The sequence below is a fragment of the Ornithodoros turicata genome, unplaced genomic scaffold (genome assembly GCF_037126465.1).
Source record: "Ornithodoros turicata isolate Travis unplaced genomic scaffold, ASM3712646v1 Chromosome37, whole genome shotgun sequence".
NCBI lineage: Eukaryota > Metazoa > Arthropoda > Arachnida > Ixodida > Argasidae > Ornithodoros > Ornithodoros turicata.
The window spans coordinates 1,070,034-1,097,313 of NW_026999367.1; the positions used below are offsets into that span (position 1 = coordinate 1,070,034).

The 27,280-nt window shown below is 43.6% G+C and overlaps 2 protein-coding genes across 2 annotated transcripts; both read left to right on the forward strand.

The window, feature by feature from the left end:
- Positions 1-1,238: 1,238 nt before the first annotated feature.
- Positions 1,239-4,683, forward strand: LOC135373982 (uncharacterized). Its single transcript, XM_064607002.1, has 5 exons — positions 1,239-1,321; positions 1,455-1,592; positions 2,440-2,559; positions 2,989-3,249; positions 3,617-4,683. The coding sequence occupies exons 2-5, from the start codon at positions 1,577-1,579 to the stop codon at positions 3,760-3,762; spliced, it is 543 nt and encodes a 180-aa protein (XP_064463072.1). The 5' UTR covers positions 1,239-1,321; positions 1,455-1,576; the 3' UTR covers positions 3,763-4,683.
- An 11,022-nt stretch (positions 4,684-15,705) lies between these two features.
- On the forward strand, positions 15,706-17,993 carry LOC135373977 (zinc finger protein 2-like). The gene is made up of 2 exons (XM_064606999.1): positions 15,706-15,754; positions 17,599-17,993. The coding sequence occupies exons 1-2, from the start codon at positions 15,706-15,708 to the stop codon at positions 17,991-17,993; spliced, it is 444 nt and encodes a 147-aa protein (XP_064463069.1).
- The last annotated feature ends 9,287 nt before the right edge of the window (positions 17,994-27,280 follow it).

Genomic DNA, 27,280 nt, shown 5'->3' on the forward strand with positions numbered 1-27,280 from the left:
TTCACCTGCTCCTGTATTTCTCAGGCGTAGTGTTGCAGCACATTTTGTTCCTCTTCAAGATTTCACGAAAGGCTCTTCGCTACAATGGCAAGTGCTAGCTCCAATACCGGCTCGGACCTAAATGATCCACAGGCTGCAGGAACTCGAAAACGATTCAAGGCATACCTGCATGCAGATGCGCCTTTCGTGGTACCGCTGACAACAATACGGTACAGGCGTGTGCGCGAGGAACGGAGCCATACCTCACGGGCACATTCAAACTATGAACCCACCGATTCGTCGAGAAATTCAGAGGTCATAGAAGAGCGCGAAACATCGGATGTGCATTCAGATGAATGGTTGTCTGACGAAGAAAGTTTGGGAAGCGCAGACCCTTTCAGTGGATTGGATGGCGACAATTCACAACATAGTCAACGTCCTCAAGATGGTGTACCATTCGAAGACATTTTGGCCACATGCCTTGATGAGTTTGGTACAGAGAGATTGTCCCATTCTAGTACAACGAAGGCCGGGGCAGTTGCTATGCTAATGTCGCTTGTTGTGAGCAACGGCCTAACATGGAAGGCCCTTGGGGACATCGTCAACTTTGTGAATAAACTCTTTGAGCCAGAAACTAACGTGCTACCACGAAGTAAATACCTGTTCCGAAAGCTGTGGTCCCAGAAAACAAGGAAACAGGCTAAATTCTACCACTTGTGCTCCACATGTGAATCAGTTTTGGATCCGAATGACTCGCAGTGTGAACTGTGTGGGGACAAAGCAAGGGTGGATGGGAACAATCCATGCTTTGTTCTCTTCAGCCTGAACGAACAGCTGAGATATGTTGTGAGGAAGACAAAAGGAGAACTGCACAAAAACCTCAGAACACCAAGCTCAGCAGCAAGTGTCATAAGTGATATGAAATCTGCCACAGGATATAAAGTTCTGAGGGAAAAGGCTGGATTAGATGATGGCGACCTGAGTTTAACAGTGAACACAGATGGCAGCCCTCTTTTTGAGTCATCAAAAGCATCTGTATGGCCTATCCAGTTTGTTATCAATGAATTGCCACCTCGTACACGCTTCAGCAATTGTACCCTCGCTGGCCTGTGGTTCTCTAAAAGTCACCCGGATATGTCTGTCTTCTTAACAAAGTTTGTGGACGAGGCGAATAACATGGAACCCGTTCTCTGAGAGGAAGAAGGATGCCGGTACTCCTCGCGAGCGTTTGTGCTTTGTTGTGCAGTGGATGCACCAGCCCGCGCAGCAGTACTCAATATGAAGCAGCACAATGGGTACAGCTCCTGTACGTGGTGCCTTATCCCATGCATTTATGTGGACAGTAAGTATACATCATTGATTCCAACACATTATATTGTTTGTTTACGACTTACTGGTGCATTCCATGTCATATGTGGACCTGTACAAAGCACCGTCATTCTGAAACATAATAATTTGCGTCTAATTTATTCCAGATTGTGTGCGGTAAATAAGTAGCGAGACAGTTCAGGAAAGGACGTCAGACTTGCTAGTCCGAGATGCGCAGCTTGCCTTGGAACTAGACACTGACATAAATGGTGTCAAAGGACCGACACCAATGATGAACCTGCCAGGTAATTTGCCTCTTGATGCTGCATCTGTCTTAGCATTCCTTGGGACAATTGAACCTCCATATGCAATAAGGAGATAAGTCGAATTATCCCCTTTTTAGTGTTTTTTTTTTGCAATGGCATCTACATACCATTATGTACCTACCAAAGAAAATTTAGGATCGTATTAGAATTTAGTGACTCGCTACAGGAGGGAAAGAAACTGAAATATGTGTGTCGGTTATATGGGATGGACAACCAGATCAGGCCCCTTTTCTACACGTGCATACAAATGGTGTAACTTAAATTTTGCTTTTGTGCAGAAATCAACTTGGACTTCCGCTCGCAAAACATGTTCTTCCTACCTCACGTGACAGTGTCAGCAGTGCTACTGACCGTTGTAATCGGGAAAACGTGCGCACTATACTAATAAGTCATGTTTTGCTGGCCATACATAACATTATTTTCAAGCGATTGTGCTTGCTTAGCGGCACGATAATCACGATCTAGGCTGCTCCACTGCACAAAGGTAACCTCGCCCGTCCTGCCGTCACCATGAAAGTCAGTCTCGTGAAATGTGTTTTTTCCAGCACGAAAGCCCTGTGCGTGTCGTGTTATATACAAAAAGGGGATGTGTGATGCTCCTGGATTTTGTTCAATTTCTGCTAAATCACACACCCAGAAACGAAGAGTATACACATGCATATATGTTACACATTTTGCATTTGCGTTATTCGAGGGAACTTTTACTTTACCAAACATTCACTCGCAGTTTTCTCGGTTTGGGATTTCTCGACTTATCCCGTTATTGCATACAGAGGCTCAATTAGTAATATAATTAATTAGGAAGTAAAACATTTCTTATTTTCAGGATTTGATCTTGTTCGAGGATGCAGCGTCGAGTACATGCATTCAGTGCTGCTCGGGGTGACACGTCAGATCAATGATCACCTCTTTGGTTCATCCCACTCACTGCAGCGCTATTACATAGGTAATCGAACTTACTCAGACATCTTTCTCAGCATATTCGTGAAATATGCTTCTTCATGGAAGATCCATTATGAATATACCTCACTTGCACAGGTCGGATTGCATGTGCATGAACCTGTTCCCACATGTGTGTTTTATTCAGGAATGGAGCCAAAACAGAGAGTTGAGATAGTGGAATGATACAGAGAAACCACTTGTGCTATTGGATGGAAGAAGTTTTTGATTCAAAACCACTTAACTGCTTAATATTACATAATACTACTTTGTATCCTAATGATTTAGCTGCTTGCTGCAAAAAGGAAAAACCTATGACATGGCATTAACCATTTTTTAATTACGGACTGGATTAATCTGGTATTTGGTGAAGTACACTGAATGAAGCTTAAAAATTTATTTGTGTTTTACAATTTTATATATCTGGTTTCTTTAGGCTCTCGTGCAGACGTGTCAAACATCAATCGTCTTCTGCTGTCGATAAAGCCGCCGCACTGCATCACCAGACTGCCACGAAGCATCACAGACCGCGTTCACTGGAAGGCGTCAGAGCTAAGAAATTGGCTGCTGTATTACAGCCTTCCGTGTACAGCTGGCACACTCCCCAGAGAATATTGGAGTCATCTTGCAAAACTGTCAGAAGCTGTTCATATCCTTCTAGGGCAGGAGATAACCGAGCAAGACATCTCACATGCAGGTATACCAAACTTTTACCAGCATTACCTGCTCGGAATTTCTTTGCATCATTCTGCTACAGTGTGACCTTTACATACTCTGCGTAGCGTGTACAGTTATTTATTTGTATCAGACTTTATTAGTTTTGTGTATTTGTAGGTGGATGCCTTACTGATTGGGGTTTAATTCCAACACAATAATATATTAAGTTGATTTGAAGTTCTACTAAAATAATGTTTATGCCACTCATGACACATGACAAAATATGAAATGTGTCGCCTTAATGTGTTACCTGTGCGTGCAGCTCCACATGTGCAGAACAACAAGCTAGTCATGAGGTCATCATGTCATTTACTGTTGCTCTTCTTTTTTTCTTCTATGTCTGACAGATGAACTTCTGCGCAGCTTCGTTTACCACTGCATTGGTCTATATGGAGAGTCCTTTATGACGTTCAATGTCCATGCCCTGCTGCACCTCGCTGAGTCAGTGAGATATCTTGGACCTCTCTGGGCCCACTCCGCGTTTGTTTTTTAGGGAGGAAATGGCAGGCTGGTGAACTTGGTGTCCGCTGCAAAGGGTGCTCCTCATCAGATAACCGAGAGAGTTATCATGAACCAAGAGCTCGAAATTGCTTTGGCAACAGGCGACTTGCCTCTAGAAGAGAAGATGTTCTGCGAGAGACTTCTCGGGCACTCGCACATCCACAATGCCTTCGATGATGGGAATGTGTGCATGCTGGGAAACGGCCACACAGGGCGACTAAGTTTTGCTCACTTAGAAGCACTAGAAGGCTTCCTTGGCTGCCAACCACAGAGCATCACGGAATATGACAGGTTCATTTTTGACAGCCAAGTCTTCCATAGCAGTAGCTACACCAGGCCATCCAAAAGCGACTGTACCGTGTTTGTATCTCATGGTGGTGAGTACTACAAAATTGAGAAAGTGCTCAAAGTCCATACTGAAGCTGGTTTGAAATGCCTGCTCATCTGCAGAAGCATTGTTGTGTGTGCGCCTTCACGTTCATTTCCACCACATATAAAAGAGTGCTTTGTATCTCAACGTGCAGAACTGCATATCGTAGGACCTGAGGCTATCAGAGACAGTTGTGTGTTTATCTCATTTATGGGTGGCCGTTCTTACATTTGCGACCTCCCAAACAAAATTGAACGAGATTGAATGTTTACATTAGCATGTGCTCTTCTGCAACAGAAGCGTCGAAAAGTGGCATGTCTTTCTGCTTTTGTTTCTTGTATTTCTTGTTTATGTTACCATACTGACGCGACTGATTGTGACGCAATGGACAAGAAATCTGTTTCTTACAGCTGCGCTATGTTTAGAGTATCATGCTTCCCAATACTGTTGACACAGAGAGACAAATGACGAAACACACAGAAACCACTGTTTGTCTCTGTGTTCCTGCATGTATTTTAGCACTATTAATAATACGAGATATATTTTGTTGTTTGGCACATCACAGCTGACATACGAACGATTTCCAATTATGCACAATAAATTTGAGATAGGGCATTGGGGATGTTTGTAACTACTGTATAATACCTTGTGGTGCAAAATCTCCCTAAGACGTCACCAGAACTGCAATGCATGCGCAATGAAAATATGTGTACAGCTGCAAAAGCGTAAGCAGTAGCTCACAAGGATAGTGCAAGTCATGCGCAAGTCAGTCCGCTGTGTCCCGATGTGTGTTATACGCTGCGTAATGCAGGCACTTGATTTTTCGGAGTGAGAAAATAAATTAAGATATTTTTATATGACTACAGTGAATTGTATGGACACGTGCAAACTTTACGTCTCACAGCATTGATTAATCGTGTAATCATGTATGTGAACTAACACACTACCGGTAATGTGTTAAATTTTGACAATGAGTAATCATAATCAATTCATTTTCAAAAGGACATATAATCTGTAATTTAATGCCATCTTTGATAGATAATGTGTGATGTATATATTTGCTGGTACGTCTTTGACGGGTGGTATACAATTGCATGTGTCATTATTTAGCTGGCTGATTCCCCCACTCATTAACCCCACTCAATAACCAGACGTACCGCCTAATCATTCATAAATTACAATACACAATATGTTTACCCAAAGGGCCAGTTCAGTACATTACTAGCATGCGACAGGGGGTGGTGGAAACTTCGAAAATGTAATTGAGTAACGCGTTTCAGAAATCATGAAAGAATAAAATATGTATATAATTTTTGGAAGGTTACCAGTGGAGATAACTGGAAATTAAATGGCCAACCCTGATATCTAGGATGTTAGACCCCTGCGACCCAGTGTACATTGATTTACAGTACACCCCCAGTGTCACTTATAGTTGCCCCAGTGAGACTCCAGTACCAGTGTACACTGGGTTCCAGCGAACCCAGTGAAAATCCAGTACGGCCAGTAGCCAGTGTACACTGGTTTCCAGTGTGCCCAGTGAAACTCCAGTATATCCAGCGACCAGTGTGAACTGGTTTCCATCATTGCCACTTTGGCATCCAGTGTTCCCAGTCTGATTTCCAGTCCACCCAGTGACATTTCCAGTCCGACCAGTGGCATTTCCAATCCAACCAGTAACATTTCCAGTTTCAAACTTACTGTTTTTTTCAACAGGGTACAGGCCTATACACATTGAATGTTTTTTTGTTTTTCTTTTTTCTGGCACTATCTGCGGCAAAATTCGTTCTTAGGAATGAACGCGCTTCAATCCATGGCATCATTTTTTTTTTGTCATTCTGCTTGACAACCATTGAAATCAATTTTATGTTGAAGTGCAAGGACGCACTGTAGGAAACACTACCCTAAGCTTGTTCACAGGAGTGGGCTTCACCTAACGCACGTATGCAACCAGGAGAAGCCAACTTTACTTGTCTGGGTGGATAGAGTGTGTTCTGAGATGTGTACACCGTACCCTGGACAGTTTTTCTTTTATATTATATCCTATTGACAGCTGTGGCTATGAGCAGCGTGAACAGTAGAAGGCGGCGGCATGTTGATGTCAGCTGTTTTATTCATGTTTTGTAATGTTCAGCAATGAATGAGCCTTCTAGCTCTTTGGATGCACGTATAGCATATGTTTGTAAGTCAAACTCCTGCTATTTTTTCCCCTGTAGGAAGAGAGTAGTGCCCATTTCGTAACTGTTCCAATGCTAACAAAAATGAGTGTTTAATTGTATGATGGCTCTCTTCATACAGGAACCATGTGTGCATGATGGGTTTAGGCGAAAGCATCACCTGCGAGGAGAAGGAACATAAGGTCTCCACGTGCAGATGCAGACACAATGACGAATGTGTAACACAAGTATGTGAGAGACTTCGCTGAAAAAGACACTCACATTGAAAGGATTGTTCACAAGTGCTTCAACACACAAATATCCACATTCTTTCATATTTAGTGTGAGTGACGTCACCGAGTCAGGCTTGGTCAGTGTGCACATATCTTTTTCGAATGCGTGCTTTGCTTTACGTAGCAAGATTACTTTTTGATTACTTACGTTACTGAGATTTTCTTTTTTACTCGTTGCAGACATTAAATAGTATTAGTGTATTGTAATATATAATATATGTAATATAGGTATTCAATAAAGATCAGAAGTGGAGACGGTGCTTCTACAGGATAAGGAATAAAAGGGGGACTTTATTAAAAACTAAGAGGGGGTATTCGACGTTTCGACAGCAGCGCTGTCTTCAACAGGAATGGGATACTATGGTGACGCAAGACAATTGCAAAGAATGAGAGGGGAATATGTACAAGGAGAGAGGGCAGCACACGTGCTTTGTCAAACAAAGGTAAAGGGGTACAATGAATCATAGGCAGTCAAGTTCTTAGCCGGAGGGCAATGATTTCCTGGGGTGACCAACCGGGGAGTCTGAAAGAGATACAAAAGAGTGTATGTATTCTGAGAGAATTAGGAATTTAGGTTGCGAACTGTTGAGAGGACGCCGGGGTCCTCGTTGATCTGGCTTTTAAATTTGTAGATCAGGAACGATTCTCTTTGTTCTCTAAGGCGTTGGGATGGAAAACCCGATTGCAGAACGAAAATGGCTATGTCGTTAATTGAGTGGCCGGGTTTACTAAAATGTCGAGACACTGGCAGATTAGGTTTCTTTGATACGTCGGACCTGTGGTTGTTGAATCGGATTCGGAAGGATGTAGCTGTTTGACCGATATATTGGGCCTTGCACTCATTACATTGAAGGAGATAAAGGACGTTAGAAGAGTTGCAGTTAAATAGACCATTAATTTTTGTGCGATAGTTAGAATTTGTGCTTTCTACTCTGGTAGCAGTTTGCATTAATTTACAGATCTGGCATCTGCGTCCGTTGCATGGTTGACAACCGTTGTGTTCCGAGGACTTGTTTAACTTGGCGTTCACAAGTCTGTCTTGGATGTTCCTTGCTCGACGATAAGTAACGCGGGGTGGCTCCGGAAACACCTGACTCATGCGATCAGATTGGGTGAGGATTGCATAGTGCCGTTTAAGTATGCGGTTTACGTCCGGGGCATAACCGTTGAAGCTAATAGTGAGGTTTACCGAAGAATTCTTATCGGCTCGGGGCTGTGTTTGGAATAGGTTCTCTCGATCGGTTGATCTAGCTCTGGCTATGGCATCTTTTACGACCTGATTAGGATATTTTCTATCTGCGAAAGTTTCTTCGAGGCTCTCAAGATGATTGTCTAGTTCATCATCGTTAGAACATATTCTCCGGTAACGCAGCGCTTGACTATAAGGGATAGCTAGCTTAGTGTGCCTGGGGTGGCAACTCTGGAACGATAGATATTGTTGGGAGTCGGTAGGCTTGCGATACAGACTGGTGGCTATGATTCCATTATGTAGTTTAACTTCCACATCCAGAAAATTAACAGCTGAGGAGGAGTAATTCAATGTAAATTCAATACTGGGATGTACTTGGCTAAAGTTGTTAACAAACAACTGAAGGTCGCATTCGGAGTGGGGCCAAATAATGAATATATCATCTAGGAATCGCTTATATAGGAGTGGCTTCAGTGCACAATTTCTGAGGAACGGTTCTTCCAAGGATGCCATGAAGATATTTGCATAGTTAGGGGCCATTTTTGTTCCCATTGCTGTACCGTTGACCTGTATGTAGTGTTTGTCGTCGAATTCAAAGTTATTGCATGTTAGGATCAGATTCAGGAGCTCCGTGAGGACAGACGTATCATAACCCTGATCGGGTTGATTCTTAAATGCACGCTCTGCTGCTGCTATTCCATCTGAGTGAGGAATGTTAGTATACAGGGAAGTGACATCTAGGGTTGCTAACAGACAGTTAGGGGGAACGTTTATTTTTCGTATATCTTGAAGGAAATGGTTGGTATCCTTAACGTATGAGTCGAATTTAGACGGGATGGGCTTGAGGAGATGATCCACGAATGATGAAAGATTCTCAGTGGCTGTACCATTACAGGAAACAATCGATCTTCCGGGGTTACCAGGCTTATGTATCTTGGGGAGCATGTAAAATCTACCAGGCCTAGGGTCCTTTGGGAGTAAATACTGGTACAAGCTCTCGTCAATCTTTTTAGCGTTTTTTAATCTTGTTAGGACTTGTTACATTGGCACTAATTTCGGGGGTAGGGTCAGTTTCGAGAGGTCTGTAAAATTCCGCGCACTGAAGTTGGCGGAGGCCTTCTGTAACGTATGATTGTTTATCCATTACAACTATCGCGCCTCCTTTATCTGCCCTCTTAATTACGATATCCTTGTCGTTCTCTAATGCCGACAAGCTTTCTTGCTCCTGCTTAGTGAGGTTATACCTGAGTTTTGCGTTTGGCGCTGTCCTGATACGCACGGAAGATATCCTTCTGAACTGCTTTAATGTACAAATCAAGGGTTTTATCTCGGTTGGGTTCTGGAGTGAACTCTGATTTTATACGAAACGGATTACTGTTCGACTCTGTCTTTTCATGAAAATATTCTGCAAGCCGTAGCCTCCGGGCAAAGTTATCAAGATCTAAATGTAACTGGTATTCATCCACTCTTGCATCATTAGGGCAGAACGATAATCCTTTACCAAGTAGGGAACGATCGGAGTTCGTAAGTTCACGTGAAGAAAGGTTGATAACGTTACGATCTTTTGGTTGTCAGTCGGCATCACGCATTGGAGGGGAGTTATTAGTTAGATGCGTTTCAGGGGCGTGCTGCAGATTAGGGTTTGAGGCTACGGCAGAAGTGGACAAGAAATTGGGCGCGCTTGAGGCGGTGTTATCGGCGGTATGATGTTGTACGTTATCCCGAGTGAGCTTTTTTTCTTTCTGTAGTTTTAGCCTCACTCGTTTCTTTTGAAAGAACTCGTCTAGTTCTGCTCTATGAGACTCAGATAAGGTGGTTTCGTTTGAGACGGTGTTTGCCTCCTCTGACAGGGAATTTATTGTATCTTGACACTGCCTAATTAGTATTTTGGTTAGGGCTAGGGACGTATTGTGCAGGGTTGATAACCACTCTTTTTCAAGGTTTTGGTTAAGAGGAAACGTAGATATCTTATGAATCTGCAGTCCTCGCGGGCATTTTCCACTCCTTTCATATGTTACAAGAGTATTAAGGTGTATTTATAATATATTATTTTATTATATATTTTAATTTATTATTTATATTAATTTAAATTTTTTAATTTTTAATATTAAAATTTAAAAATTTAAAAAAATTAAAAAATTTAAAATTTAAAATTAATTTAAAATTAATATTTTTTAATTTATATATAATATGTATATTATATATTTTAATATATATGTACATATGTAATATAATATAATCTGTATATACAGGGTGTTTCAAAAAACGTGTCATTTGGACTTTATAAAAAAACGGGGCGACGGAAAAGTGCGGGGTAAACGGCATTTGTGTGGCAACTGAATTTGCCATCTTTCAAAAATATTTTAATTTTATTTTAATTAAAAGAAATTGAATTTATTTAATTGAACTCCGAAATTTCCCAAGTCACCCTACGTTTTTTTTTTACAGAATTAGAGAGCCCGTAGCGAACTTAGTCAGATCCACCAAGAAATTCGCTCGATATTGCAAATATAAATGCCCCCAAAAAGTCCCGAAATTGAGGCTTCAGAGTTTCGGGTATTAAACGGCGCACAAAATCAGTCGCAAAGACGCGCGGAGAGCCTGACATGATCCTGCCCCCACGAAGCTAGTACAATTTATCGCCGAACCGGCGTGCAGCACAAGACGTGCCGATAAGAAGGCGGATGACGTTGCACCATACATTGATAAGCGGCAAACAAAAATGGTTCCGCCTGTTTTTTCCCGGCCTGTTTTTTTCGACCTTCTATCTTTCATGAGGGCAGAACCATGTGCTGCTCTCTGCGCACTTTTGCGACTGATTTGGTGCCCCGTTGAATACCCGAAACTTTGAAGCCCCAATTTCGGGAATTTTTTGGGGCAGTGCCATTTGCAATATCGAGCGGATTTCTTGGTGGATCTGACTAAGTTCGCTACGGTCTCTTTAATTCTGTAAAAAAAACGTGAGGTTGACTTGGGAAATTTTGGAGTTCAATTAAAGAAATTCAATTTATTTCAATTAAAATCAAATGAAAATATTTTTGCAAGGTGGCCAATTCAGTTGCCACACAAGTGCCGTTTAACCCGTCTTTCTCCGTCGCCCCATTTTTTTTATAAAGACCGAATGACACGTTTTTTGAAACACCCTGTATAATATGTAATATAATACAGTGTAGTGTATTATAATTCACTGACTTGCACTGTGGCGTTGAGGAGTGTTCACTCACCCTCCCAGGTGTAGATCGCTCGCTGAGTGACCCCTGGTTTGCCAATTCCGAATGATGCGCAGCTACCCACAGCTGACGAGCCGCAAACACGGCGTAACACGTGTCATCTGGTGCTGTCGCATCGTTCCATGAGTATCTGTTTCTCTACGTGCAGCCATAGAAGCCGTCTTAATCTAAGTTTGAATTTCAAACACGTCTAGCGTCATTTATTTATTTATTTAATGGCTTTTTTCCCCTCTTTCTAATTCACTGGCTTGCACTGTGGCATCGAGGAGCGCTCACTTTCCCTCCCAGGTGCATATCGCTCGCTGAGTGACCTCTGGTTTGACCCCTGAGTGACCCCCTTTTCGCAAACACGGCAAAACACGTGTCCTCTGGTGCTGTCGCATCGTTCTACGAGTATCTACTCACGGAAGTATATACTCATGGAACGATGCGACAGCACCAGAGGACACGTGTTTCGCCGTGTTTGCGGCACGTCAGCCCTGGGTAGCTGCGCATCGTTCGGGATTGGGAAACCAGGGGTCACTCAGCGAGTGATATACACCAGGGAGGGTGACTGAGCACTCCTCAATGCCACAGTGCAAGCCAGTGAATTATAAAGAGGGGGGGGGGAAGCCATGAAAGAAATAAGTAAATGACGTCATTTACTTATTTCTTTCATGGCTTTCCCCGCTCTTTATATATATATATATATATATGTGATGAACACTGGACATCCGTCCCGAGCAATATCAGTTTAATGAATGAATCCTGCCCATGCACGAGCGTGAGTTCGGTCTCTTCGTCGTTACGTCACACTCCCCCCCCTCCAAGAGTGAAGCGGATGGGTGGATGGTAGGGGCGCAGCTTGCTGATGTGTGAAGGCGGTCCTTTGCCTTTGTCTGCTCATAGCGATCTCCACTCTCTGAACTGAGGCGAGCCATTCGGTGGGAGATTCAATCCGAAGTCCGGCAAGCGCCAGTTCCAACTCTGGGAGGAGACCATCGGTCAGACCAGACACAACGTGACTGGCCCTGAGCCCAGCCGATTCGCCCAGTCTTCGTTTCTCCTCATAGTATGACCTGACCGACTGGTCCTTCCTCTGTCGGCAGTGAATAAAGGAGCGAAATGGGTCTGCAACTGGGCTTTCGAAGCGGACACTCATACGTTCCATGACATCCTTCCAAGTCTTCGCGCTCTCGAAAATTTCGGTCAGGTACCAGCGGAACGCTTCGCCTTCGATGTATTCGCTTAAGTTGTTGATCTTATCCTGCTCTGTCCAGCCGTTGGTGTCTGCCTTGGACTCGAACAAGCGGAGCCATTTTCCCACGGGTACGTCGTCGGCGCCACCATGATATTTAGGAATGATGAGAGGTTGGTGTTTGGGAGGCATGAGGGTCCACACTTAGGTAGTATCCTGTCGACTCGTGTGATGAACACTGGACATCCGTCCCGAGCAATAACAGTTTAATGAATGAATCCTGCCCATGCACGAGCGTGAGTTCGGTCTCTTCGTCGTTACGTCACACATATATATATATATATATATATATATATCTTGTCTCTGTTTGCCTCACGATTGATATGCTGCCCTCATCTTCAAGGGCACATTTTTGTCTTTGTATAATATGTTCGGCATGAAGTACACGTGCCGCACACATTATTAACAGTGTGTAACAATATGTGCTCGCGTTTGTCTTTTCTTCCTTTTATGTTCTCGTGCAGGTACTATTTAACTGAAATGTGAACTTTTGTTTACTCATCGGGTACCAAAGTGTGGTGCATTATTTCATGCGCTGCCTAGTAACACTGTGCTTGCATTCGAAGCGTACTCCAAGAATTACTAACTGCAGACAGAGAAGTTAGTAAAACTTTGCATTGTGAAAAAAGAGAAGGGACAAAAAGGACGTTTACGTAGTGTATCATTTACACTGAAAGGCATTAGTAGCCATACATAACTTGCATCATGCCGGTCCCTTTCAGCCCAGAAAGTATGTACAATGTTGAGATGTGAATGATGTTGTTACCAATGTATTTGTCAATAGTTACTTTCTAAAAAAACGTGTACATGCATTGGATGCATCAGAGTATGTAAGGCAAATGTTTCAAATCCTTGACTTACTATTTAGAGGGCCTTCAGCGTGGTAGTTGTGACAGTTCTGTAGTTGTGAACTTCATGGTTGGCTTTTGGGTGCCACGTTTTCTGTTAGTTTGATGAGTTTTGATGTCATGGTTAGGGATGCAAAATTTCCGAAAATTTCGAATCGCTCTAAAAAAACGTTTTCTTTGGGGGTTTTTTTCCCGAATTTTTTTTGAAAAAATGAAAACAAACACGCTTACTGCTGAGTCGAACCATTGCCGGCCTAGCCACAGCATACAATGAGCTAGGAACTTTAGTAGTGTTCACCCTCTAGGCATAAATTCAGAGCAGAGCATTCCATGAGACTGCTCTCTACTCAGCGCTGGGTAATTGGAACAACCCGTCCACTCCGACGAGAAACTTGGCCTTCGGGAGAGGAAAATGAGTTGCGCTGCGCATGCGCTAGAAGTGATGTCACGTGTCTTTCTTTGCCGCCGCCTTGCCGTCTGCTCGCTTCGCGTACGCATGCGCTAGCAGACAGCGGTTTGTTTGCTTGAGCATGGCTTGAGGATGAGATTTGTGGTAGTGGTGAAGCAGCTTTGCCAAATATTCCGTTCAAGTTCCTCGCTGGATGTCCGGCTCGTCCGTCGATGTTCAACAGGTGAGGGAACGTTTCAGCAACGCCTGCGAGTTTCGTGATCGCGGTTCAAAAGGTGAAGGCGTCTGTACAAAATTGTAAAATGGGCCGCTCTGTTACTACAGATGCAACAAGTGCCAGTCCACTTTTTCTCAGCTGCACCTTCTCAGTCCAGCAGCAGCACCAGGTGAATGTAGGTACACAACTTCCAAGTGAATTAAGACGCACGAGTGCAATTCTGGTAAGTACGTCTCATGCTCTGTTACACTAGTACACACATACCATTCGCATTCAACGCCCTTATTTTGCATGTGTTGTAGCAAATGATTCAGTGGCATAAACCGGCAGGCTGGTGCGTAATGTACGCCCATAGTGTCGAGTTGGACTAATTCGGGTGGCGTGTTCGTACAGTCTGTGCAATCGGACTGTCTAATTACTACCTGTTCTATCTGAACACCGAAGTCGGTATATGAGTAAGAAATATCGTGGTTTCGACAATTATCAGTAATCTTTCGTTGTGCTTAATGATTCCTATTATTTTATACTTGTGTTTTTACTCAGAATTCTAATATTGTATTCTCAACTGGAGCAACAAAATTACGAAACACATGAGGATTGTGTTGAAACTGAGGACATTGCTTATTTTTACTGATTTCAGATTTTCAGGCATGGGGAGAAGAAATGCAGGATGCAGCCAAGAGTCATTTTACTAAAGGCACAGGGGTAAAAAGATTGAAAGATGGAAGTTTAAAGTGTTATTATATTTGTAACTGATCGGGTGCTTTTACAGAGAAGAACATCAAAGGAAAAAGGTCCATAAAATCATAAGGTTCCGTTAGGCGTGGGGTAACCTGCATTGATGATTCGTCTGCAACGTTCCAGACTGGCAAAGTTCCAGGACATAACGGGACGTATGCTCCGGGGCCCATCTCGCTCATGATCAGAGCCGACAGTTAAGGCATAATGGTTTCAAATTTCCAAAGATTGCAGTTCAGAATTTGTATGAGTACAACACAACAGCGTGTTCAGCCCGAGACAAAAGTTCACGGCACTGCGCTTTTCTTCATCGGAGCGGTCCCCTGCCAGCTACCAGCAAAAGATCGAATAAGAAACGGGTCTATCTATCAGTATGTGCGTCCGCGCTCGTTTGATGCTAGTGTGTCACTCCAATGGAGAAATGTGACACCATGGTGGTCCGTAAACATTTGTACCAAGCTGTACATTGTACAACCTCGACAACTAACAAACACTGCTCGGTAAGGTCAGTGTTCCAATTTGAGATTTTGCTGCCTATTTCTTCCCAAAAGGCTGCTCTTGCAAAAATGCTTAAGAAAGTCATTTGGGTGAACTCCGGTGTACCAAGAAAAGTGCAGAACAAAAAATTTATAGTAGTATAGTTAGACTATATAGTAATTTATAGTATGCCTTAGTATAGTTAGACTCTGACTAGAAGTTTTACCTCTGAGCGATGATGGCCCATTCAAGGCAACAACAAACTCATAGGTTCACCACATCATCTAAACTTCCTCGGCCTGTTACAGCTTGTTTCTGTCCACAACATCTTCAAGGTGCATATTCTGTGCCATGCAACCAAAGGAGTGGTTACATGGACTATCATTCATCGAGCATTTGTGAGGAGATTGTTAGAGGAATCAGTCAGACAGATGTGTTTCAGATGATTTTTTTTCAGGTTTTTATTGTTATTTCATGACAGTATACTCCGATACTGATACTGGGCAAGCCCTGTTGAACAGTCCAAGACACAGTCAATGCAAATGTCTACACAATTTGAGGGGAACAGAAATACCAAGAACACATGACAAGTATAAAAAACAAATAGCAAAGATATTGCACAGCAGAGAAATGCACATAATCAAAAAGTAATTGCATGTCACCCTACGTATCAGCAGAAAAGTCCTGTTTGGTGGTGTTTTTGAAGGATGCCAGATTATTGTTGGAACGAATGCGTAGAGCAGTGTTTCTGAAACTGTGGGTCATGACCCCCAAATGGGTCATGAGCTGTTGAAAGATTCATTGTTTCACGCCCAACCAGAGGGTAAAGCTCAATTCATGTTCAAAGCATTAATGGACTGTCATGTGTTGTCACATGACAGTGCTGCATTCATGAGTAAATGATGTAGATGTGAAGATCCTTAAGCATGAATTCAACAGAAATCCACTGGCTGGGTGTATTTCCTGCCGCTTGGCACACTCTTGGAATCTGGTTGAAAAGCTGCTTCTGAAAACTGCCCTGCTGCTATGGCTTTCTTCACACAATATCTGTGCATCAATATTCGAACAGATTGGGACAAAAGTTTATGGAGCACCGGGGTGTTGCATTTATTTATGGGAGTGACACCCAAGCAGCAAACAGAAGCGGCCACACACACTGAGAGGTGCACAGAACAGCCAGTCACCTGTTCTTATTCGATACCTTCCTGCTAGCCAGCAGGGGGCCGCTCCAATGAAGTGGAAGGCAACTGGCTCATTGATATGGTGTCCAGCTGGAATTTGTGGTATTTTGGAACAATGTATTGCTAACGAGACCAGTAAAAATATCCAAAACTGGACCTCGACTGCGTGTTTGGCTCACTGAGGTTACCGAAGAGTGTTTCCTTGAGGTGTGAAACAAAGCTTGATAAAATGAATCAACCAAGTTGTGTGATCTAACTGGCCAATACTGAGTAGATTTACAATATAGATTTGCAATATCTTCAGGACATTTGCCTCTCTTGAAACAAATGCTAAATAAATGCAATCAAGCATACATTGGAACTCAGTTGCTGAGGCAAAATGCATGAACATACAAACATATGTGATTGTGCTAGTTATTTTCACGCATGTAGTATGATCTTTTGAATTCCCAGTAGCTGTTCGAACATCAGGTTCCAGAACTGTTGTTCTTATTTGCATTTCTGCAGTGGTTGGCTTTCACATAGCTGCACCCGTTTTAACTCCCTGCATCTTTGTTGAGACAAAGCGGAGTTGTTTGGCAATTTTTGTTCAGTAGTGTCACAGCATGTTTAGCATAGCATAGCCAATAGGGGCATAGCCAGGCGGGTTCAAACCCCCAAGATCGTACCTTTGGTAGTGCATCTGGGAGGTCCCCATAGAGCCTCCCATAATATTTTCTGGCTACCGCACGGATAGCAAGCGCTAGCATGAAACAAGATAGAAGCAAACTTGAATATACAAGGCGTACTGATGTGCATGAAAAATTTAAAAATGACTGAGCATTGTATGTGGATTACATTATCAGAATGTTGATGAGAGTCATGTACCCCGGCCACCATACTTTTGGTGACAACGAAAGACTGCAATTGATCTGGTGTGATGGCAATATGTTTGTCCTTTACTCTAATTAAGGTGTGGTCAAAGACTTGGATCGTTGCCGGCCTTCGTCCGTGTCTTTTGGTGTCGCCTTTGACGGCTGCTTGAAAAAAAAAAAATCAGTTTTGAAAGCCCAAAAGTTAAAATAAGCGTTCAAAAGAAAAATGCGGGACTTTGTGAGTGGAATCGCTGGAATACAGCGTACGAAACGGATCAACCTCTTTAAAGCTACGGCGACTTTATCTGATGACGAAGATTGGGCTGGGGGAGTTTCATCGCCACGTGGGGCAGTGCATATGCTAAATCGTGTCATGTGGGTGTCAGATGTTTCTCAGCTGGCTCACGTGATGCGACTTAGCGGACCCTGGTTTATTTACTTCTTACTTCTTTTACGTGTCTGTGTATGCGTTGCAGGTAAGGAACAGGAATGCAGAGCAAGCATTGCGCAATTATGTAACCACATCACTGTCGCCCCTGCCTCGTTGCCCCCCTGTTGTATTTTTCGGCATAAATTCGGACATTTCGGACATTGGTCGACATACTTAGTCGTGTCTGTCCTTCCTCCTTCAGGTTTGAGCCGCCGCGCCTGCACGCCTCGTGCGCCTGCCGCCCAGGAGCCTCCAGGGAGGCACAGGTGCAGCTTCTGCGATTACTCCAGTCCCTACAAGGCTCGCACTAGGGTCCACGAGAGAACACACACTGGGGAGAAGCCCTACGTGTGCCCAGTGTGCTCGAAAGGATTTTCGCAAAAGTTCTCCCTGGACAGACATCTGGTAGCGATCCACAAGGGCCAGAGGAACTTCGCGTGCTCCGTCTGTGGGGGCGCGTTTTCCTCCAAGGACTCCCTAGACAGACATTCCAAAGAGGTGCACGAGGACCAGAGGAACTTCTCGTGCTCCATCTGTGGGTGGCCGTTCCACCGGAAGGACCATCTAAGACGTCATCAGAGGGCGCACCTTAAATGAGATGGAGAGGATTAAGTCCGTGCGGGGGCACTGAGGCCTCTCCTCTGCATCGAGGTGTCTTCTGCTGCTGACGTCATTGGAAGAACTTTTCTGATTAAGCTTCCTGTTCCTAGTACGCCTTTCGCATGGCATCTGTCGCATGGTTATTGAAGAGTGCCCGTGTCAACTTTTCTGATTAGTATATTCAACAGTGGTTCACGGAACACGTGAGCACGATGTTCCATATATATATTTTGTGTAATCGTTTTTACATTACTGCTTGTCACGTGCGCTCACTCGATCTCATCCCCGCTTTGTGCGCGCAATTTTGTGTCAGCATCTCAAGTTTACCTCCGGGTACTTCCGGATACATCCGGGTACACTAAGCCTCTAGTGAACCGGTCAGTAAAATACTGAATTAAAAATATGGCATTCAAACTGAATGCCATTTGCATCTAAATTATGGAGAAAATAGCTCGAGCTGCACGCATAGCATGAGAGGAAGCAAAAACTAACTAATGCGAGTACCACATAAACTAAATTTAGACATATACCAAAAATTAAAACACAAAAATACAGAGGAATACACAAAAAAGGAGCAAGAAAACAAACATGCAACTGCATAGTTACAATAGCATACATTGTAGCAAAAATAAGTGGGGAGTAGTACAACTGCTATCCACTATATGAAATGCTGCTTGAGTGCGCAAGGGTATGTGATCTCGAGGTTGATAATAACGCGTATAATCTGGAATCCTGCACATTCGAGACAAAATTTTTGTTTAGTATACCTGCCCTCTTAATGCGTCGAAGTTATTGTGGCATTTCTACGGGGAAGGTGCTACAGTTAGTCTTTCTTCCCTCCCCAAGAAAGGCACCTGCCAAAAAAGGCCCCAAGAGCCGAGCAATTGCAATACACTCAGCTTGAAATTGAATTCAAATAATGGGTTTCACGGGAAACGGACGTACGCAAGATACAACGCATTCATCTTCGTTTTCCAGTTTGATGATTTTCTTTAAATTCGTTTGGGGACGAATCGGGTGCTCTTTACGCCCGAGATTTCAGGGAGAAATCGGGCGCTATGATCTCTGTTTGATATCTCGTCGGGGAACCTTCGAGTGAAATGAAGTGCACAAGAAGGGAAGTCACTGCTGTGACACTGGGAGAAGAAACAATAATCTTCACAGTTCTGCTCGGAATTGGGGCAGTGAATGACTGCGGTATTCAAACGCTTGTGCGAGCTCCACAAAAGCTTGTCCTTTTTTCTCCTTCAGCAGGGGATATAAAAAGGAGGACAAATAGGTTGCCACAAATAGCTCTCTTGGCTGATATTATGGTTCGCTTTTCTGACAGTTTACCGAGAATGACGAGTTTAAGGACCGCAAGGATTTCGGGGTAGATATTGGGTTCCACTTCAATTCTTGAAAATTTCGTCAGGAGCGACTATCGTGAAACATCGGGTTTAACCCGAAAACCACGAACTCTGTAGACATATTCGCAAGTGTGAACGTAACGATTTCTGCATTTCTGCTGCATTTGTTCGTCTGGGGTTTCTCTTGGGAAGCTACCCTTTCTGATGCTACGACTACTTGTCTGGTGTTTGCTGTAGCTCGGTACCTGCTTCTTCTGTCCCCTGGAAGAGGAACGGGATTGTGGAGCAGATATTGCGCAATATGTAGCCATATAGTTCGCCACTGTTGCCCCAACCAACGCCATCTAGACGCAGAAGGCCTGGTTAATGCCTCCTCTTCCTCACTCGCTACGTGGACAAGTCGGAATTCGTCTGCTACCGCAATTCGTCACACTGCGAATTCAAGAACCTGCAAATGAAACAACCAACTTTGAAACTCAATCAAACAGCCAGCTTCCGAAAATTTGAACCTGTCGACAAGTGCAACACGCTTTCCAGAAAGGGAGCCTCGAGAAAAATATGGACCGCTTTGGACTTTATTTTGTCTTCCTGTTTAGTACGCGGGGACGTTGCTTAACCGCATAGGACAGTGGCTACCCATGCGGCTGACGGGGCTCGTTTCTATGGCTACGACCGCTGAAAGCACGTTCGTGATTGGCTGCGGCCGTTGAAAACACGGTCCTCATTGGCTGACGCTTAGTTGTTACGTCATGTCGACGAGTAGGCAGGCTCGCACTGTCTCGGTGGCGTTGCTCCTGCCTTGTCTCCCTACTTGTATTCGTCGTTACTGTGCAATGTATTCGTTGGCATAATATATGAGTGTTGGCCGCCATACTTCATCACATTCGTTCCTACTGTCGCATGTGTGAACCGCTCTGACCGCAGCCCCGTACTTGGCGAAGCTCCAAAGAGGCACCGGTGCAGCTTCTGTCCCTACTCCAGTGATTACACGGCTAATCTGAAAATGCACAAGAGAATTCACACTGGAGAGAGACCTTATGTTTGCCAAGTGTGCTTCAGGGGATTTTCGCAGAAGGCTTCCCTGGACAGACATTCGGAAGCAGTCCACGAGTGCCAGAGGAACTACCCGTGCTCCGTCTGTCGGTGTGCATTTAAAAGGAATCATCATCTACAGCGCCAAGTGAGAGTGCACTTTAAATAAGGGTGGAACACTTACGGATTAACTTCTGTGTGAACGTACTGAGGCTCTCATTTGTGCCAAGATGTGTTCTGGTGTTGATGTCATTGGAATAACGTTTTTTTTTTATTAAGCAGCTTCTTCCTAAAATTCCTGTTATGTAATCATTGAAGAGTGCCCATGTTGCCTTTCTGATTATATTCGACAGTGATTCACGGAACATGGCTGCACGACGTTCAATGCTTTGTGTCATCTTCTCATAACGGTACAGTCTGTCACGTGCTCCCTGGAACTCATCCCTGCTTTGTGCAATATTGTGTCAACATCTGAAGTGTACTGCAGACCGAAGTGTCGAGTGAACGAGGCAGTAAAATACTGAATTTAAAATATTGCATTCGGGTCGAATGTCATTTGCATCTAAAGACCCTTGAGATGAAGCAGACTGTGCATGAGAACTGCCATAGACTCTCCACTGTCCATTCTGTGGATGTGCATGCAGTGTCCAAGGGTTAAATGTGTAACTTGAACAGTGCTGTTATCCATGTATTTGTCAAGGTTGCTTCAGACGTTAATCAGAAAAAAGCTTAGAAGCATCAAATGTAACATTATCGGAAGCTGCACAATCCAGACAGTCATTCTAAAGAACATACTTGATGCAAGATTATGTTGCAAAATATGCAGTAATTACTTTATTCCATGAAGATGATTCAGGAGTATCATTGGCAGGTGCAGTTTCAGTGAATCTTGTGATTTTTTTTAACATTGTTCCTCCATTTTTAAGAATGAATTCTGCACAAAATCTCCGGCCACACAGTGCTTCAAATGGCCTTAGGTGGTGTATACGGCGTGTGGTCCAAGACTTGGATCTTTTCCTGCCTTCGTCCGTGTCTTTTGGCGTCGCCTTTGACGGTTGTTTGAAAAAAAAAATCAGTTTTGAAAGCCCAACAGTTAAAAAATAAGCGCTCAGAAGAATAATGCTGGACTTTGTGAGTGGAATCGCTGGACTACAACGTACGAAGCTAAGGTGACTCTACTTGATGATGAAGATTGGGCTGGGGGAGTTTCATCACCAGGGGGAGCAGTGCGGCTGTTAAATCGTTGTTCTTAAGTTCCAACTATGACACGTGCATTTATAGCTACTATCAAGTTGATACAAGAGGTTCCCAGTACCCAATTCGTGCTCCTGAATTGATATGGTGCTATTGGAACGAACCACACGAGAGGAGAGAGAGATAGAGAGAGAAGGCGTTTGCCTAGGAATCTGAGGTCTAGTAATAACTCATTACGTAATATTAATCGACGAACTCTTTAAAGAGGGGGATGTCGGTCGAAAGCGAGATCACGGGATGGAAGACAATCCTCGTTGAAGGTCATTCCATTTAAATAACCTTGAAACGAGTGTGTGAGTTTAAATATTCATCGTCGAATTTTGCTACAATACGCAAATAAGCCGAGACTGACAACCGCCGGTGTTGTACCGCGCAGTGTTCTTCGCTTTCGGTTCTAATATTTTTGAAATTCTGGGGAGGGGGTAAAAATTGGGTGATTTTTTAGAAAGGAGATTCGGGGAAGAATCGGGCGTGCTCTGTCACGTGTCGGGAGTTTCCGGGTGAAACTAAAATCGCGTGAGTCAAGCTGCCAATATAATTGCAGGGATGAACCACGTCATTGCAACAGGAGTCCAAAAGGAGCACCCGGTAATTCTTATGAGGTGACTGGCAGGAACATATTCAGGTGTTTTCTTGGGAAACAAGGTTGATAATGTGATTCATCCCCTTCGTGGCTCACTGAGAAGGTATACGAGGTTGAGAGACCTCGCGGAATTCGGAGAGAAATCGGTTTACGCCCGAATCTCAGAAAAAAAAAAAAAGGTTCGGGGTGCAAATATTGTGAAAGATCAGGTTTAACCCGAAAATGAAGAACCCTACACGATACCGGTTGGTCAGAGTATGTCGCGAAAGGCCGCGGTTCGAATTCGCGCAGGTTCGAAGAAAAAAATCTAACATTTTTGAAAACGGTTTCGAAGAGATCGACAAGTTTGCGCATGCGCGACTTCCGAATACGAATTTTAGATGCCTTGAGAAATGTCGTTGTAAAACATTGTTACGCCCGGTATATATACCCTCAAGAATGCAAGAAAAAGCTCAAAGGTCTTCGTCTCAGGCATCATACACTACATGCACATACAGTCGAATGTCGTTAATACGACAATCCGGATTTATGACACTTTGTCGTCTCCCAATGGTCTTCGCATAAATATCTTGTTCGTTAATACTATATTTCCTTCCTATGTCTTTAAAGACAGAATTTGCAGCACAGCTAGGGGGGCGAACACGTGTACACTCTAAACCCAGTGACGGATATGTGCCATCTGATCAACTGGCACATTTTTTTTTTAAATGTGCCAGATGACTTCAAGAGGCCCGCGGTGCCTGCGAAAGCTGTAGGTACTCCGTGCCCCCTGAAGCAACTGGTACGGCATCGCTGCTGACACCAGGAACCACAGTGTTCCGGCCGTTTGAAGGGTTACCCGTACCCCCCTAATACAGGAGTTACATTCTGCCTCTCGAGTTGGAGCCCAGTATGATGGGCTCCACAATTGGCAAAAAAAGAGAGAAAAGGAATTAAAATGCACCAAGAACATCAAACATGTAACACTAAAATTTATTGGTATGCACGTACCTGTAAATTGACATCCAGTACATCATCGTTTGGCGAATGGAAAGCATACACGGTTCACTTAACTCCGACGTTCACATATATGGAGCACACATTGCACGGACACTAATAATCCGGTAATCCGCTAGTCCTAGCACGCCCACACAGTCCTCGAAACTTCGAACAGGCAGTCTGCGCAAAGCTGAATCAAGGTCATCCTGACGAACAGGACAGATTCTCACCCAAAATGGTCGACGAACGGACTCGCATGTGTGACCGTTGTGACAGGGAACTGTCTACAAAGAAACCGAAGTTAATATCAGGCTGGCGCTCTTCCAACGTGAAAGCTATTACAGTACCTCATTTTATAACTCACGCACTTCAATCAGTGCAATCAATGCAGTCCCAGGTTCACCTGGAATGAAACAATACAATTAACCTCACTTGTGATGTACACCGTCGCTTCACTGATGTAGCCGATCCTCTCCTGCCGCCATTTGCAATGCGCCCCCACCCTCCAATGTCTGCAACAGAACGTACTTAGATGTTTAAATGCAAGTAAAGCGTAGTGCAATGCCTCACAAATACGACCAACCTAAGCATTAAATCTACTCAAAAGCACCGTCGTCATCCCACTCAGAGGAAAGGCTGCAACGCCGACACAGTTAACGGGCAAGAATACGTGAAAGCAGCGAAAGGAAAAAGCGCTGCGCAAGATTACGCTGATTACGCGTTGCCATGACACACCTCACGTGCGGAGCAATGTAGTACGTGCCAACATAGGCAGCAGCATGAGTATGCAGTACAGGCAGTATATGACTGCCCCTGATGCTGACATATGTCATTTTTGTGCTGTGGGTGGCCATATACAAAAATAGTGACCGCAAGCCACATTCTGCACAATTTACGAAAAAAAATAAAGAAAAGATCATGGTTCTTCACAAGAATCAACCCACATGGTGCATACGACAAAATTTCATGATCAGGCGTTTTCTAGCATTGCCGCAGAAACGGAGAACACTTACGTGCAGTTTATGCTGACTGAAGCTTACCATGACATGCAATGAAAAATATCGCGAGGCGAAGTACCATTCATACACTGTGCAGATTGGGTGACAGTACAACTGCAAAGGGCACACCTGTGAAAATGTCTTGAGACTGCTCTCATACACAGGAGTCGAAACCGGAACTGAATCTTAACCGAAAACCACAGAAAAACATTATTTTTTGCCGAATCGAACCATAAACATTTTTTCTCTCCCCTTGAACGAACCGGAACTGAACGAAAAAACTATGATGCGGTAACCGGTTCGATAGATAGTGAAAACACCAATACCTTCCCACTGGACTGCAGTGCACCAGCTCCTTGCGTCGCTCAGAATATTGGCGAATTCATAGAGCGGACAAATTGATAAACCAAGGAGTGGTGAGTCCATGCACCTCCTACAGCTTCCCCTTCAAAAGGTTCACGACATCCCTGTACATTTTTGTAAAAAAAAAGGGAAAGGTAAAAAAGATGTGCTACATGACAGCAACATTTTGCATAGCTGCCTGGGCTACTTGTGTTCACTCTGCGTCGCAGTGTGAAAGCGACGTAAGTTGTAATAGTTCATAGAGTAACGTCCGCAAGCAACGCAGACCTCTAGCGACTCCAGGAAAGAGGTTGGCGAGTGCTTCAGACCCAGACCATGGAGGAAAGAAACACAGGAGCGTCACCCTCTTTTGTGCGGGGAGCAACGTGTCGGTATGTGCATGGGACTCTGGGCCATGTGGCCGCTTTCTTCTCTTTTCTTTAGAAATAGCATTTTGCAACTGAGTTCAATGGTATGCTAGCTGTACGCCATTTCCCAGCACTTTTTTGGTGCAGTAGTACCCGTTGTGAACTGCATGGTTCTTTGTACCTATGAGGTGTAGACGCGAGGGCGTCAGAGGAAGGAGGAGGAGCAAGCCATCGTGGGAACCTGACAATAACTCTCACATGTGGTCCATTGATTAGCACAGCACACGTAAAGCGGTTCGAACCCCTTAGTATCGGTTCAAACCGTTATTTTGGTTTTGCTGAACCCATACCCGAACCGATAACCTTGAACCGAACCCCAAAAAATGACGGTTTCAAGCCCTGCTCATACACATTTTCCAAAATATTTATATGTATCCTCAGGGGAGAAACGCTTAACATCTTCCCGAACAATTCAAAGGAGATTCTCAAATACTTAACAAGTTTGAAAATTATACCAACAATATTAAATAAAAGCAAGAAAACTCTGCATTAACAACTTCACTTCTTTTTTCCTGTAAAGCATTTAAAGGCAACCCCAGAAGAAGAAAAAAAAGAAGGTGGGATTCACACTATTCTGATCATTTGGATGCAAGTTTATGAACACAAGATAAGAGTACCAAGTTACATAAACTGCTGCGAGTAAAATGTCGATCTCTTCATGGAAGATTGGGTACTTTTTATTTTTATTTTATGCATATTTTGAAAACCATTCGACATGTTCCTAAGCATTCAAAGGTTGGTTTTACACACAGGCATTTCAGAAAAATTCTCAAACTATATAAATGACAGAGCAGTCTTCAAAAAAAGGCTTATATGGTACCAGTTTTCCTAGCCATTTCAAAGGTGTGTTGCAAGCATTCAAGAACAAAACCATCAATGTGCACAAACTACTGTGAGAAAAACGTTTATTATTTTCCACAGTACCTTAAGGAAACCCTCATGCAAAAAGTTTTTCTAGGCATTTCACCGGAGGTTCACAAACATACAAACATAAATAGGGTACTAAAGTTGCTTCAGGAAAAGTTTTCCATCGATTCCCTTTTAATGGAAGTATTTTAATGGAATCTCGCAAAAAAGTGAAATGCTTCATCTTTCTTAAGCAGTTCAAAAGCTCACAGCATTAAAAAAAAGAGCACAGGGTACAAGTGTTGTGGCCAGTGTAAGAGACCATATTGACATATCAGATGCTTTGGTGCAATCTCTCTGACTAACACTTTGGAGGTAGGTAAAGCTAACAATGGATTTTTTTTTTCTGGGTGGGCACCTCTGGGACCGACCATTTTAGTGCCAGATAAGGCTAATTTGTTTCTGCTCATAATTACACAAAGATTCCAACTGTCAAAGTATGCATCAGACGGCTTCAGGTCAACTACACTCAATCCAAGAATGCATGCGTCTTATGGTATCGAGGCATTTAAAAAAAATGCATTGACAATTGATTTTCTCCGGTAATTCACAGGTTTCCTTTAGCAGGGCAGACAGACTCCGGTTTGTTCCTTCATCCGGCTTCCAATTCTATGTTCTAGGCGAGCCAAGCAGGTAAACACAATGTCCTTGTTTTTCCTTCTGTGGTAAGAGTTGTTTGTCGTCAATTGGATAGTTTTGCATAAGTCGTGGATTGTATACAATAAAAGTTAGAATTCTTATCAAATTAATAACCCAAACAGCACAATGTACTGAAAGTCGAGTGCAATAGGGGTGGACGGGTAGGTGGAAGGCCTTGAACAAACCCGTGAAACTAAAGAACGTTGATAAGACACACACCATCCATCCCATTGCATTCGACTTTCAGTACATTGTGCTGCCTGGGAAGCACCTCCACATCATTTCCATACTAAACAACTTGGCAGAGACGTCAAAAAAACTTACTAGAAAAATGACATGGGAATAAATCTTGACCAACTCCAAGAGTCTTTAGGTTACACAGCTCGGAGATTTCTGTGCAACAGCTGGTACAGTGAAATCATGGGAAGCCATCTTGCTTCTTTTAACTTGCTTTCTCGTCTTCAGCAATAGCTTTTAGAGGGCCTTGAGGAGCTCGGATAGGCGGTGTGTGTGCAGGTAACGCTGGAAGGGTGACTGGTTAAGCCAAGCCGTTTGCATCATCATCTCACTGTGATATCGTAAGGCTACCTGTTGCATGCAAACTAGTAGCACAGCAGATGTCGAGAGATTACAACTATGTTCCATGCATGTTTATGGAGTTAACTGTTTAAGCGCAATTCGAGCTTTAAGCAGGGCAACTTATCCTCGTGCTTGCTTTGACTATCTCGCCAGCCTAGGTGGAATGACGGCGGAACAACACTCACAGTGCTCACTA

Bases quoted from the DNA above. Each gene is read 5' to 3' on its own strand.
- LOC135373982 (XM_064607002.1), top strand. The intron at 2,560-2,988 runs GTAATCGAACTT...TGGTTTCTTTAG, and splicing joins ACTGCAGCGCTATTACATAG to GCTCTCGTGCAGACGTGTCA. The intron at 3,250-3,616 runs GTATACCAAACT...TATGTCTGACAG, and splicing joins GCAAGACATCTCACATGCAG to ATGAACTTCTGCGCAGCTTC.
- LOC135373977 (XM_064606999.1), top strand. From the start codon at position 15,706: ATGGGTCATGAGCTGTTGAAAGATTCATTGTTTCACGCCCAACCAGAG. The intron at 15,755-17,598 runs GTAAAGCTCAAT...TTCCTCCTTCAG, and splicing joins GTTTCACGCCCAACCAGAGG to GTTTGAGCCGCCGCGCCTGC.